Source organism: Schistocerca piceifrons, chromosome 1, assembly GCF_021461385.2.
Source record: "Schistocerca piceifrons isolate TAMUIC-IGC-003096 chromosome 1, iqSchPice1.1, whole genome shotgun sequence".
Lineage (NCBI taxonomy): Eukaryota > Metazoa > Arthropoda > Insecta > Orthoptera > Acrididae > Schistocerca > Schistocerca piceifrons.
The window spans coordinates 312117414-312133850 of NC_060138.1; the positions used below are offsets into that span (position 1 = coordinate 312117414).

Here is a 16437-nt window from a genome sequence, read left to right on the forward strand (position 1 = left end):
GCTTGTGGCACAACTTGACTAGAAGAAGGGATCGGTTGGTAGGACATGTTCTGAGACATCAAGGGATCACCAATTTAGTATTGGAGGGAAGCGTGGAGGGTAAAAATCGTAGAGGGAGACCAAGAGATGAATACACTAAGCAGATTTAGAAGGATGTAGGCTGCAGTAGGTACTGGGAGATGAAGAAGCTAGCACAGGATAGAGTAGCATGGAGAGCTGCATCAAACCAGTCTCAGGACTGAAGACCACAACAACAACATGGCTACACTCCATACAAATACTTTCAGAAACGACTTCGTGACACTTAAATCTATATTTGATGTTAACAAATTTCTCTTCTTCAGAAACGCTTTCCTTGCCATTGCCAGTCTACATTTTATATCCTCTCTAGTTCGACCATCATCCGTTATTTTGCTCCACAAATAGCAAAACTCCTTTACTAATTTAAGTGTCTCATTTCCTAATCTAATTCCCTCAGCATCACCTGACTTAATTCAACTACATTCCATTATCCTCATTTTGCTTTTGTTGATGTTCATCTTATACCCTCCTTTCAACACACTGTCCTTCTGTTCAACTGCTCTTCCAAGTCCCTTGCTGTCTCTGACAGAATCAAAATGTCATCTGCGAACCTCAAAGTTTTTATTTCTTCTCCATGGATTTTAATACCTATTCCGAACTTTTCTTCTGTTTCCTTTATTGCTTGCTCAATATACAGATTGAATAACATCAGGGATAGGCTACAACCATGTCTCACTCCCTTCCCAACCACTGCTTCTGTTTCATACCCCTCGACTCTTATAACTGCCATCTGGTTTCTGTACAAATTGTAAATAGCCTAACGCTCCCTGTATTTTACCCCTTCCACCTTCAGAATTTGAAAGAGAGTATTCCAGTCAACATTGTCAAAAGCTTTCTCTAAGTCTACAAATGCTAGAAACGTAGGTTTGCCTTTCTTTAATCTAGCAGCTAAGACAAGTCATAGGGTCAGTATTACCTCATGTGTTCCAACATTTCTACGGGATCCAAACTGATCTTCCCCGAGGTCGGCTTCTACCAGTTTTTCCATTCGTCTGTAAAGAATTCGCATTAGTATTTTGCAGCCGTATACTTCTATACTAGGTGAAAATATTTCTTAAGGTCTCTGTGTTAATACAGTTCTTTAATACATTTGGTTGTGGGATATGGTAATAAGTAATTGCCGTCCTGTAGAATTAAATTGTCTCAGTCCATTCAGGTGGTCTGTTGCTTGTATATTGGATTCTAGCATGTGTAATGTGTCATATTCTCTGTATTGTATGATAATCAGGAGGACAGTACCCACTTGGGTTTCCATCAATCTTAATTTATTGATGCAAGGTGGGCAATGCTTTATGTGTCAAGTGTATCATAGTCACTGTGTCACAAGTGTATCATAGTTGCCACATCATTGCGCTCACTGACATCTTCATCTCATGATGTAGCATGCCATCATAGCCTTTCATGCAGCTACAACAAATAATTTACACCACAACTACTGCTGTATATTTTGTCATTGACATCATTGTTCCATGTCATATACGTGAACATTTGAAGCTGTTTGTGTTTGAGTAGACTTTTATCTCACAGAATAACAGAAAATTTTGGCTCTACCCCAGTACTCCTACTTGGTTCTATGACATTAGTTTACTACTGTGCATTTCATCAACATAGTTATTAAGATTGGGTACTAGACTATGATAAACATCATAAGTTCCAGCTATCTGAGCTGCATGCAATGTGTCATTCCTAACCTGTCTCTTTAATGTGTTCAGTTCTGTTTCTGTGTTACCTATCTGATCATTAATGTGAGTCTAGACCCTTAAAGCCATAGACAAAAAGCACATCGAGCATTTTAACTTTAGTATTGGTCCAGGATGCTCCATATAAAATATAATTAAAGAAGAACAAATGTTTCCATTATTGAGCTGGGTTCAATTCTCGGCTGGGTTGGAGAGTTTACTCTGCTCAGGGACTGGGCATTATGTCGTCTTCATCATCCTCATTGATGCGAAAGTCACCAAAGTGGCATCAACTAAAAAGACTTGCACCAGGTGACCGGTCTACCTGACAGAAGGCCTTAGTCACATGGCATTTCATTCCATTTCATCAACAGCAACTTAGAACAGATGCAAGAAACCCTGACACAAGATTTGCGTAATCATCATTATCATATCATCATGATCATGAACATCATCAAAAATGGTTGTACTTACTGCTGAGCATTGTGACCCCATGAAACAAGCATCTCCTTCCTGGACAGCTACCAGTTTCTATTCGTCTTTCATAAGATTTTTTAAAGGAAAATTTCCTTGAGGAACAATGAACATACAGGAAGACATAATGGCCAGCTAGTATATGTCTTCAGGATATGAAACTGTAAATACTACTGACAGTCACATATAAAAGTCACCTTCTAAAGCTGTGTACTGACCAGCAATATAACGTTTTTGTAATAGAATGTTTTGTAATATTAAAAATTAAATTGTTTGCTGTGAAATAATGATTGATGTCTTTATTGTAGGCCCGTAGAGTTTGGCTAATATTGGAACATTAATCAGTATGCTTGTGATATTAGCTATCCGTATACTTTTTAATAAGACATTTTATTGATAACAAATGAGCATAAGAAAATAGATTATCCTCAGACTGTTTGGTGTGAGGGTTGACACCATCACAGACAGAAAAAAGGGCACCCATGAAATGTTAAAGATTTTTGAGAAGGCACTATGGAAGGGGCAACCAGATCCTTGCCTGAAAAGGTATGTAGTGGAAAGTTTATCACAGAATTTAACTATTTGATTTGTTAATTCCCCTGAGTTTTACTGATATTCTGATGTTTATGACCCTACCCCCACCCTCTCTGTCCATCCCCTACTTTTTCATAACCATCCTAATACTTTGTTATTTTCTCCAGTTTGTTACTTTTGCCCTGCTCTTGAAATGAAGTTTAGGGCATAGTGTTTATTTTCATGCTGCTAATACACATTTATAACTTTTTTATACTTCAGTATCATTTCATACTATTACGATCATGTAGCCACTTATTTGGGAGAATATTTTACATGCCCTGACATATTCTGAATATAGAAACATGTGAAATTTATGTCATGTCATGCTTTTGTAAGATTTTAACATTTTAACTAACAAATAAGATTGAGATTCTTTTAAAACTGAAAAAAATTCTGACCTTTCTGAAATTTAAAACAAAATATCTGTTATTGTCTATATCACTCCTTGCATGGTAAACTACTTAGGCAACATTCCATCTGTGATTTTCTATTTTTCTAGGATAAGTTGGCTGTAGTTTAATCAGTGTACACTCATTTTTAAGTGTAGTGATATCAACATTAATAGTCAGTAGATTACTAGCCTGAAAAAGACAAAGGTCCCAGGTTTTGAGTCCTAGCACACATTTTTAATCTGAAAGAAAGTTTAAAATCAGCACATATTCCACTGCAGAGTGAAAATTCAATGTGTATTGACAGCATAGTTTACCGCCAATATTTGGTAAATGTGGAGTTTTTTAGCTAGATTTTTCTGTTTTGATGTTTATGCAAGTGACAAAGTATAATGGTAGAATAAATCTTGGTAGAGAACTTTATTAATTATTAAACTACAATGACTGATAATGACAGTGACTAACTTTTACAATTTGTAAAATACATATTTGATACAATGGTGCTTGCATATTATTAAAGTCTGTGTACTGTCCAGCCTCATGTAAATCACCTATGGCAGGAGATTATGCCAGAAATTAAATTCATCATACTTCAAGTTGCTTTCAATAGATAAATTGACATCAAAATGCAGGTAAGCTTTTCCATCGGTGGTGTATGGAGTCCAGTATTGAGTAATCACTGAGTCCACAGTTGGTGTGGGATTTCTGTAACATAGCATGAATGGGTTTTGTGTAGAAAGTTCTGAACAGTTAATTAATACAAAAAAATGGTAATTGCAAACCAAGTGTACCATAGTGAGCAAGTGCCATTAGTAGCAGATTAGAGGAGATGAGCCTATTCATAACACATATTCATCTATTACCTTCAACAGATAAAGGTTTTTTTTTAATAGAATTCATATTCAGTATGTCATTTTTGTTTCACAAAATACGTCATTCTCATGCCAAAATATTATCATGGCATTATTAAGATTTTATTAAACGTAACAAGGTAGCTTCTCAAACTTGAAAAAAAATCCCTGAGAATTCCAGGTAAGTGTTAAAATATCTCAGTTGAATGAAAATATTCATTTCTTTCTCTTACACCATAACTAAATAAATTAAGTACTAATGATTTTCATCTATAAGATGATTGAAGTTTGTAGTACAAAAAAGTCCAAAGTGTTATGTATACTATAAGGGGATGGAACTTGATAGCATAACAAAATTTAAAGTGTTATTATACCAATAATGTATGAAAACACAGCGCTATTCAAGGAGGTCTATAATGAAGTGGTTAAAAAAAGCTGATTAAGGTCACTCAAAATAAAAGTAAAGTTATGAAATTGGTAGACATGTATTTAAAATTAAGCTGGTTTATGCCACATAATACAGTTTTCTGCCAAAAAGATGAACACTTTAAATAATGTTTGCAATTACAAGTAATGTGTACTTTCACAATACATATATTTTTAAATGTTTCATTTATGCAGGTTCCAACAATTTCTTGAAACATTCAAGGTCCAAAATGTAAAATCTGCATTTAAAAATCTGGCAGTGGAACAAAATTTTGAATTTTTCAGATAATTTCATTATTTATGTTACAGATACAATGTCATAATGCAGTTATCTAATTTTGTAAAGCCTTTATATGAGCTTCAAGTTTCAACACTTCTTTTGAAGTACTTTCTAAAATTTACAAATGCTTTGCTTCCAATTCTTTCATTTGTAGCCGGCCGCAGTGGCCAAGTGGTTCTAGGTGCTTTAGTCCGGAACCGCGCGACTGCTACGGTCGCAGGTTCGAATCCTGCCTCGGGCATGGATATGTGTGATGTCCGTAGGTTGGTTAGGTTTAAGTAGTTCTAAGTTCTAGGGCACTGATAACCTCAGTTGTTAAGTCCCATATTGCTCAGAGCGATTTGAACAATTTTTTTTTTTTTTCACTTCTATGTCTTTTTTCCATTCCTTTAAAAATGCTCTGCACCTCTGCATGCTGTTCTCCTTTGAGTTGATTATGATATTCTACATATTATAAGAGTGCATTCCTGGTGCTGTGAATAATGGAAATATCCAAATTGTCATATGTTTGTCTATGTGTAACAACAGATTTTTCCCTCGTGTTTTCAAAGAGGCATTCACCATTAACAGAAAAGCTCCTTTCAATGATAGCATTCCCATTGGTATGACTGCAAACTAAGTTCACAACAACCATCAAATTTTGGTATTCATCTCTAACGATGTCCCACCAGAAATGATCACCTCTTTCTTCAGAATGATTGTATTCTTAACATGTGGTACAGAAGTCACTTCTTTGAATTCTTGCATTATATTATCTGCTGTAGTTCTATTTAGGTGATTACTTTCTATGAGAGTACAAAGCAACTCATCAAAAAGTAATTCTGGCAAACTGCTGTTTGACAGAATTAGACTTGGGTCAAGAAATGTAATAGTGGCTGTCAGGAAGGTAGGTTAAGGGTGACCTGTTATTAAATTTGATGAAAGAGGTATGAGGACTCATCCTAAATTCTTGTCAAAGGTTAAGAATATCAACATTTCTTACACCCAAAATGACTTTCTTTAATTATTTATGCATATCAAAACATAGAATTATGCTTTTTTGCAGATAACAGGTCTTTTTTTCCTTCCTTGGTATCATCTAACTTGATTTATGTCCTTTTCTCTAATTCTGCAGCCTCATAAAATGTTGTAATACAATCTTTTCTGTATACCTCAAAGTTCTGGGGAGAAATGGAGTTCATGGAGGATCTGTCTGTGACTGTGTGGAGAGATTTGATATCACAGGCTAGCAGTCTCAAAGACTGCAGTCTCAGAGACTGCAGACGTTTGGTGCAAGTTGCATTTGTTTGTTGTGTGTGTGTGTGTGTGTGTGTGTGTGTGTGTGTGTGTGTGTGTGTGTGTGTGTGTGCATGTGTGTATGTGTGTATGTGTACGTGTGTCTACTGCTGACAAAGGCCTTAATGGCTTAAAGCTTTAATTGTGTGAATCTCTTTATTGTGCCTATCACGACTCAGCATCTCTGCGACATGGTGAGTAGCAACTTTCCTTCTCTGGTATTGTTAAGTTTCCTCTTGTTAGCTACAGCACTGTCTGTACATATTCTTTAGATTACAGTGACATGCTTTTCAGCTTCCCAAAATGATTTGTCTGGTATTAATGTTTCAACTTGCCAGAGAATTTATTTTCATACAAATTATTCAGGTCCTTGTGGACAATTTACTGTTGAAGGTCATACGGATACTTTTGATTCTGAAGAATAAGATACTTAAGTGTGTGGTTCAGAAGTACTAGATGACAGGGTAGCAGTTGACCTTCCTGATTGAGAAAACAAATTGAAACTGAGATGAACTTCTCTTACTTAAAGCACATTGTGTGTGCTTTCCCCTTTCCACCTGAAGTTGTACATTACTTACAGATATTTGACTATAGCAGGAAATGCAATAAGCTAAGGTAAGTTTAATAGTCACTAGGCACAGGTTCAATCCAGTCCCTTTCATCTGGGTGGCTCTTCCAAATATCTTAGTAAAGTTTAAAGTTATGAAATTAAACATTATGTAAAAGAATTACAATATTTTATCATTAAAAAACAAAAAGAGGAAAACACGTTGTTGGTCCATAATACTACACATATTTCAAAATCAATAAATTTTATTAAGCTATAAGATCACAGACAAAACAAGTACTGTGATACACTTCAACTTCAATGGGCATGGGCCAATCTGTTTTGACTTTCTGGTGGGTGTGTTGCTTGTGATTTTTGTGATTCCTCATAATGAGATCCCACAAATGTATTTATGGTTGGTAAAGTTCCAAAAATTCAAGAACTTGCATATTACACCAAAATTTCTAAGACATTGTGATTTCAAGAATCCAGTGAACCAAAGCAACGTTGATGATCATGTGGGGTCACTGTATTGACATTTGCCCCAACACCTCTTGATGTCTGGTCAAAATACCAACAAGCAATGAAGTCATACCAAGATTGGGGCTAATGTTGTTACAACACTATTTCATTGACCTGCACATTGGATACAATGCTATTTCATTGCCGCACGTTGGAATAGCATTGTTGGTGACAACTTGTGCACCTAGCCTTGTAACTCAATAATTTATTTGGAATAATATTTCTTTAAGTAATAGTATTGGATAGTTGCTACTCATCATATAGTGGAGAAGCTGAGTCACAGATAGGCACAACAAAACGACTTTCACACAATAATCTTTCAGTCAATGAGGCCTGTGTCAAAAACAGGCAACAGACACAGACACAGACACACACACACACACACACACACACACACACACATATATATATATATATATATATATATATATATATATATATATATATATATATATATATATATATATATATATATATATTTTTTTTTTTTTTTTTTTTTTTTTTTTTTTTTAAAAAACAAAGATGATGTGACTTACCGAACGAAAGCGCTGGCAGGTCGATAGACACACAAACAAACACAAACATACACACAAAATTCAAGCTTTCGCAACAAACTGTTGCCTCATCAGGAAAGAGGGAAGGAGAGGGAAAGACGAAAGGATGTGGGTTTTAAGGGAGGGGGTAAGGAGTCATTCCAATCCCGGGAGCGGAAAGACTTACCTTAGGGGGAAAAAAGGATGGGTATACACTCGCACACACACACATATCCATCCACACATATACAGACACAAGCAGACATATTTAAATATATCTGGTGATATATAATCTGACTTTTGGAAAAATATTAACCAGATAATTCTGAAGATTGCAAGAGCTGAGAAGTACAAGAACTATTGCACAATCAGCTTAATGTCTAATGCATCTAACTTGTTGACAAGAATAATATACAGAAGAATAGAAAAGAAAATTGAGGATATGTTAGTTGATGATCAATTTGACTTTAGGAAAGGTAAAGTCACCAGAGAGGCAGTTCTGACATAGTGGCTGGTAATGGAAGCACAACTAAAGAAAAATCAAGACACATTCATAGGATTTGTTGACTCAGAAAAAGCATCTTACAATGTCAAATGATGCAAGATGTTCAAAAGTCTGAGGAAAATAAGAGTAAGCCATAGGGAGAGAGGGGTAATGTACAACATGTACAAGAGCTAAGAGTGAATAATAAGAGTAGAAGACCAAAAATGAGGTTCCCTGATTAAAAAGGGTGTAAGACAGGGATGTAGCCTTCCTTGCCTACTGTTCAATCTGTTGTTGTTGTTGTTGTGGTGGTCTTCAGTCCTGAGACTGGTTTGATGCAGCTCTCCATGCTACTCTATCCTGCACAAGGTTCTTCATCTCCCAGTACCTACTGCAACTCAGCACTCTTCTGTAGCACCACATTTCGAAAGCTTCTATTCTCTTCTTGTCCAAACTATTTATCATCCATGTTTCACTTCCGTACATGGCTACACTCCATACAAATACTTTCAGAAAAGACTTCCTGACACTTAAATCTATACTCGATGTTAACAAATTTCTCTTCTTCAGAAACGCTTTCCTTGCCATTGCCAGTCTACATTTTATATCCTCTCTACTTCGACCATCATCAGTTATTTTGCTCCCCAAATAGCAAAACTCCTTTACTACTTTAAGTGTCTCATTTCCTAATCTAATTCCCTCAGCATCACCCGACTTAATTCTACCACATTCCATTATCCTTGTTTTGCTTTTGTTGATGTTCATCTTATATACTCCTCTCAAGACACTGTCCATTCCATTCAACTGCTCTTCCAAGTCCTTTGCTGTCTCTGAAAAAGCAATGATGGAAATAGAAGAAAGATTGAAGAATAGAATTGTAATTGAAGTGTAAAGGATAACAGTGACAAGATTTGCTGATGACAATTCTATCCTTGGTGGAAGTGAAGAACTGCAGTACCTCTTGAATGGGATGAACACTCTAATGAGTCCAGAATATTAGTTGAGAGCAAATCGAATAAAGACAAAAGCAATAAGAAGTAGCAGAAATGAGATCAATGAGAAATTTAATACCAGAAATGTGGACCAGGAGTAGAAGATTTCTCCTACCTAGGCAGGAAAATAACATACAATGAATGCAGTAAGGAGGACATAAAAATAGACTAGTACTGGCAAATAGGGTATTTCTGACCAAGAGAAACCTACTAGTGTCCAACATATGCCTTATTTGAGAAAGAAATTTCTGAGAATGTATGTTTGGAGCACAGCATTGTATGTTAGTGAAACACTGACCATGGGAAAAGCAGAACAGAAGAGAATCAAAGCATATCAGATGGGTGCTACAGACAGATACTGAAAATTAGGTGGCATGATAAAGTAAGGAATGAGAAGGTTCTACATGTAATTGGAGAGGAAAAGGAATATGTGGAAAACACTGACAAGAAGAAGGAACAGGATGACAGGACATCTGTTAAGACATTAGGGAATAACAACTGTGGTACTAGTGGGAGCTGCAGAGAGTAAAAACTGTGGAGGAAGGCAAAGACTAGAATACACCCAACAATTAATTGGGGACCTAAGTTGCAAGTGCTACTCTGAGATGAAGAGGTTGGCACAGGAGAGCAATTCATGGTGGGCTGCTTCAAACCAGTCACATAGGCTGGCTTGGTTTCCTCTAATTGTATGATATCTGAGTATGTTAGGTGTCTCCATATAACTTCTACATCATCTGATGCAAAGGGCCCAGCCTCTACATTGAAGAGTCTCAGGACAGTTTTTATGGATGGTAGACTCAGTTTCTTTATCTCAGAGGCTGTCTTCCTCACTCTTGCTACTCTGTATTCAGTGAACTTGGGAAATGTATTGTCTATCAGTTGCAGTGTAATTCATAGGTATTTGTAGCTTTTGAGTCTTTTCAGATCTTGCTTCCCAATGGCGAATTTGTCATTTGCCAGGGCTTCTCCTTTCATAAATTTCATTGCTTTTGTCATACTCTGTTTATGACAAGGTGTTTTCATGGGACCACTCTTCCAGGTTGTAAATGACAGGGGCTCTCTTCTTTCTGATAGCAGAATCATATAGCACTTCTTCTGACTATATCCTTTGGATCATGTTATGGCTAAGTACATTCAATACATTGGGAATTATAGGGTCTCCCTGCAGTAGCCCATTGGTTTACTGAATTCCTTGGAACTGTGTTAATCCGTCTTGGTATCTGATTGTGTTTCCTCAGAGAGCGTTTGTTTTGAACTCAAGGGTGTAATTTGTCCAGTATTGTACTCTTATTTACCCCACTGAAAGCTTGTTTATAATGAACAAAAGTTGTGTATTCATGGCAATTGAGTTAGACGGGGCTTCACTTATGAATTGGAGAATGTGTCCCACTGCTTTGGCAGTAGACCTGCCTGTAGCAAATCAGTGCTGTTGACAGGATATCACAGTCATCATGTTATCATGAATCTTTTTAAGTATAATGTTGTTCATCATCTTGAGTAGTGCACATTCCAAAGCCATCTTTCTATAGAAATCTAGTGACTTTTCTGATACTTTTCCTTCATAGATCACTTTATCTGTTGAACAAACAAACACCATCTGGAAAGGTCTTGAAGGCCCAATGGTACCAACCAGCCACTGTCTCATCCTCAGTCCTTAGGCATCACTGGATGTGGATACAGAGAGACATGTGCTCAGCACACTGCTCTCCTGGGCATTGTCAGTTTTCATTGCCAGAGCCACTACTTCTCAGTCAAGTAGCTTCTCGATTGGCTTCACAAGGGCTGAGTGCACACTGCTTGCCAACAGCACTCAGCATACCTGGATGGTGACCCAACCAAATACTAACCAAGCCTGACATTGCTTAACTTCAGTGACCTGATGTGAACCGGTGTTACCACTGCGATGAGGCCATTGGCACTTTATCTGTTGAATCTCTCCACAATGTTGGGGGTGAAAATTATTTCCATTCACTTCTATAGACCTGTCCAGAGTTTCACAGTGTATAACATTGCTCCTTTTGTTAACTTGCACAAGATATCATATGGGCCATCTGCTTTATGGAATTTGCTTCTTTCAGTTGTTTTCCAGACATCATCTTCTGTTATCCTTTCATTTTCAGTTAAGGAGATGGTTCTCTTTATTTGACAATGTGAGGTCTTCTTCCAGAACAGGTTTATCAAGTGGTTTTTCCATATTGTCATAGAGATAGCTGGAATCATCTCTGTTCTCCATGAGTCCAGACATTTATAGGGCTTTGCTTCTGCTTCCTGTAGAAATTCTTCTTTTTTGATCTGAATTATTATTATTATTATTTTTTTATCCAAGAGTGAGCGATATTGTGTTATTGTTCCATACTGTTGTAGCTCCGATTTTTTAGTTTTTCTTGTCCTGCTCTTTCAGTTTTTCCAGGACCACTGTCTTCTTATGTAGCATTCACTGTCAAACCAGTGTTAGCTTTTCTCTTTGTTGGTTGAGGGGATGTTGACTACATCAGGAACTCAGTTAAGTTCCACAGTGCCTTATCAGTGTTGCCTCTTTCTAATATATCAACAAAAATAATCAATTTTCAGTTTTTGAAAATATAATGTAATTGGAGGGATAAAAAAATCACCAAGAGGGGGCAGGAGAACATGCACACATATAATGGTTAAGGAAATTAGCAAGCTTTCTTTATTATGGCAGAAGGCTGAAGGGGAAGGAAGAGGGATATAGAAAAGGACTGGACTCCCCTATAAACCCAGGCCTTTCCTACTCATCCCATTCAGTAAGTCTCCCCTGACTCATGATTCTGGGCAACTTTTCCAAATATAGTCAGTCCTTTTTCTTCATCCCTCTTCCTTTCCCCTCAAACCTTCAGCCAGAAGAAGGAGTCAATTGCTCTGTAAGCTTGCAAATTTTCTTAACCCTTATATGCTTGTGTTCTCCTGCTGCTGCTTGGTAAATAGATTGTTTATCTATCCAGTTAAATTATACTGCCTATTTATAAGTATTTCTTTAACCTATTTTCTGGGTGGGCCCCACATGCCTTAATAAATTTGAAGAAAGACATTATTGCAGCAGGCTATATTTAAGTATTTTCTTTGCACTTCTAGTTTTGGGCACTGCTCATTGTCAAGTGCATCAAAAATATAGTAACACACCACTAAATCAAGAGAAGAGAGCTAACATATGAAAATCATACAACTACGTTGGTTGTATAGTTATACAAACATAGTAGTTACCTAAAGTAAGCAGATGTGAATGCGTCATTGTCATTGTTGTTGTTGTTGTTGTGGTCTTCAGTCCTGAGACTGGTTTGATACAGCTCTCCATGCTACTCTATCCTGTGCAACATTCTTCATCTCCCAGTACCTACTGCAGCCTACATCCTTCTAAATCTGCTTAGTGTATTCATCTCTTGGTCTCCCTCTACGATTTTTACCCTCCACGCTGCCCTCCAATAGTAAATTGGTGATCCCTCGATGTCTCAGAACATGTCCTACCAACCAATCCCTTCTTCTAGTCAAGTTGTGCCACAAGCTCCTCTTCTCCCCAATTCTATTCAATACCTCCTCATTAGTTATGTGATCTACCCATCTAATCTTCAGCATTCTTCTGTAGCACCACATTTTGAAAGCTTCTATTCTCTTCTTATCTAAACTATTTATCATCCACGTTTCACTTCCATACATGTCTACACTTCATACAAATACTTTCAGAAACGACTTCCTGACACTTAAATCTATACTCGATGTTACCAAATTTATCTTCTTCAGAAACACCTTCCTCGCCATTGCCAGTCTACATTTTATATCCTCTCTACTTCGACCATCATCAGTTATTTTGCTCCCCAAATAGCAAAACTCCTTTACTACTTTAAGTGTCTCATTTCCTAATCTAATTCCCTCAGCATCACCCGCCTTAATTCGACTACATTCCATTATCCTCGTTTTGCTTTTGTTGATGTTCATCTTATAGCCTCCTTTCAACACACTGTCCATTCTGTTCAACTGCTCTTCCAAGTCCTTTGCTGTCTCTGACAGAATTACAATGTCATCGGCAAACCTCAAAGTTTTTATTTCTTCTCCATGGATTTTAATACCTACTCCGAACTTTTCTTTTGTTTCCTTTATTGCCTGCTCAATATACAGATTGAATAACATCGGGGATAGGCTACAACCCTGTCTCATTCCCTTCCCAACCACTGCTTCCCTTTCATACCTCTCGACTGGTATGACTGCCATCTGATTTCTGTACAAATTGTAAATAGCCTTTCGCTCCCTGTATTTTACCCCTGCTACCTTCAAAATTTTAAAGGGAGTATTCCAATCAACATTGTCAAAAGCTTTCTCTAAGTCTACAAACGCTAGAAACATAGGTTTGCCTTTCCTTAATCTTTCTTCTAAGATACTTTGAAAAAATTGTATGCCATGCATATGGTCATAATCTAAAGTATAAATTGCAAGACATGACAGTGCTTCTGACAACAATAACATTATTATGTTATTAAAATGTCACATCTGGCCAGAAGCACCAAGGAAACAAACCTTGTAATGTTTACCACAGTGGAAATGTGATGGGATACTATCCCAGAATCAAACATTTCCACTATATATTTCGATACAGATGTATATTTAAGTACAAGAATCTACACATGTATATACAATAAGTCATATAAACAGACTGAATCATCTCGAAATTTTCACCAAAAGAACTTGTAAGCAGAGAGAGAGTCCTCATTTGAGGATAGGTGTTTTACATCAACACCACACAGCCCCCCCCCCCCCCTCACAGTATAGAGTACTTGTGATTACTCCTGGGGGGAGGGGGGGATGTAGTGGTTGCGTCATATTCGAGGATATTCTGGGGTCCAGGAACTGGAAGATTGGTACCTTCATGTTGTCCAACGATGAAGTTGATGGTGGAACATGAAGTGGTCGGTCCATCACAAAGTTCTGCAGAAAGCATTGTCAGGTGAGATGATGACCAGCTCAAGAAAAAGCCGATGGGCGAAAGTGTGGAGAAGAGCTGAAGTATGGAGAGATGATTTAACTTTCACCGAGTGAAGAGATGAAGGCATGTAGGATGGCGGGGTCACAGTGTTAACACTGTAGTACCTTGACTTGCAGATGCTCATCTGATAATGGAAGGTTTCCATCCATCAGAAGGATGAGGACATGGGCATTATCTACTATCAGCAAGATGTCTTTCATTCAGTGTGGCGGAACTGAGGAACGAAACACGATCATAGGAGTGTCGACCTCAGCATGGACTATGTGTCAACTGGTGGTTTTAGTTGTCTGAGTGTGCAGTCACGTGTGTGTGTTACATTTGCATGAGAGTGTGTGTGAGTGTGTGTGTGTGTATGTGTGTGTGTGTGTCTACTGTTGATGAAGGCCTTAATGGCCAAAAGCTGTAATTGCGAGCATCTTTTTGTTGTGCCTATCTGTGCTTAGCATCTCGGCTGTATGGTGTGTAGTGATTTTCCTTCTTACAATATTGTGATTTATAGTAAACATTACAAGGTGCTTCTGGTCAAATGTGACACATTAATAAAATAGTAATGCGATTGTTGCCGAAATCACTTTCATGTCATGCATCTTATATTTCAGATGCTGACTGTTGAGGTTTGCTGGCTAGAGATTCTCAGAGTGCTGAAGAAAGCAGGTCTAAACCACAAAGGTCTGCTGGTGATACAGAGCTTCTGTAGAAGTGAAGTGGCTGTGATTAGAAATTTTCGTCAAGAACACGAAGCAAAAATTCGAAAAGGTATGATGTGCTTTTTTTGATCTTATATTTAGTACTTACATGCAGAAGTTATAGATGAATTTGTGAAACTGTTGAGGTTATGATCAAAATTAATGAGCAGAAAATAGACATGCCACATTATGCAGATGGTATTTCTGTGGTCTTGAATATGAAAGAAGCTCTAGGGAAGGCCTTCAGCACAATGGAAAGGATTTTCTGTAACCAGTATCATACAAAAATTAAAGAAGCCAGTGTGGATACAAGTACTTACATGAAAAAAGAAAAGAAAGAAGACATGCAGAATGCAGTGAGTGACATCAGAAGCTACTTTACAGAACTATAAAAAACATTATATGATGAGAACAAAGAAAAAGATAATATTAAAAATGATAGATTGCTTCTTACCATAAAGAAGATACATTAAGTTGCAGACAGGCACAATTAAAAGACACTTACACACACTTACATAAAGCTTTTGGCCACAGATTTGAAGTTAGAGAGGGCAAAAAATAACACCCAGGTAAAAAAGGAGTCAGCAGCCATGCAAAATATGTGGCACCACCTGTTAACACTATATAGGTCACTAGTGAAAAACTAAAGTAATGGTATGCACTGCTGAAGAAGAATATGAACCTTGAAGAATACAAACTGGAAGAGAAGAGCTAAAAATGATAGAAGAATTTACCTATTTGGAAAGCAGGATTATATGGGACGTACAAGCCAGAAAGGAAGTATGAGCAGAGCATGAAAGGACAAAATTGCATATAATTTAAAAAAGAACTTATTCACCATAATGAACATCATTCTGAAAATAACTAATGGATTATGAAAGCATTTTTTTGGAATGTGGCCCTGTATGAGTCAGAAACTTGGACGGTAGGAAAACAAGAGAGAAGATGGCTAGTATCCCTGGAGATTTGGTGGTACAGAAGAATGATGATGATCAGGTGGAGAGACAGTTACAAATGAAGAGGTGCTGAGAAGAGTACAGAAATCCAGATCTCTGTGGAGACACATCAAAAAAAGAGACAAACTCACTGGACATGTTTTAAGACACAATAGCATTTTTGGAACAATAATTGGAGGAACCATTAAGGAAAGGAATCACTGGGGATGACCATGGATGCCATGTATGCTGTGGATTATGAATGATGTGAAATGCAGTACATACACAGATATGAAGAGGAAGGTAGACATATGAGGCAATTGACATATTGCCGCAAATCAGCCTCAGGATTGAATACCAAAGAGAGAGAGTATAAGTCACTTCTGGAATAGGTGCATGTGAACACAAGCTGTTAACAAATACTTTTACCACATGGAATTGTGTTTTCAACGCAGAGCTGATATTAGCTCACAACTGATTTGGGAATATTTGGGAATATGAAGCTGTATCATCCATGTATTAACTTACCCATATCTTGCAAAATTTGTCCACATCTGTATCAACCTGCTCCTCGTAATAGCTCCTTCAGACCCTGGTTGCAGATTCTCACCTCCTCCCCAATGGAACATGTAGTTGACTTCATTACCATGGCCAGCACCTATAAATTGTACAGGAAAACAAATAGTATTAAATAGTACGCAGTTCTGCTTCTTA

At 37.3% G+C, this 16437-nt stretch overlaps 1 protein-coding gene across 1 annotated transcript in view; it reads right to left on the bottom strand.

The window, feature by feature from the left end:
• Nucleotides 1-3750: 3750 nt before the first annotated feature.
• Nucleotides 3751-16437, bottom strand: part of LOC124804954 (esterase FE4-like) — a 103460-nt gene continuing 90773 nt past the window's right edge. The window contains exons 10-11 of the mRNA XM_047265345.1: nucleotides 16252-16381; nucleotides 3751-3904 (exon numbers count right to left, since the gene is read on the bottom strand). Coding sequence (XP_047121301.1) covers nucleotides 3751-3904; nucleotides 16252-16381 — 284 coding nt within the window. The remainder of the gene's footprint in view (nucleotides 3905-16251; nucleotides 16382-16437) is intronic.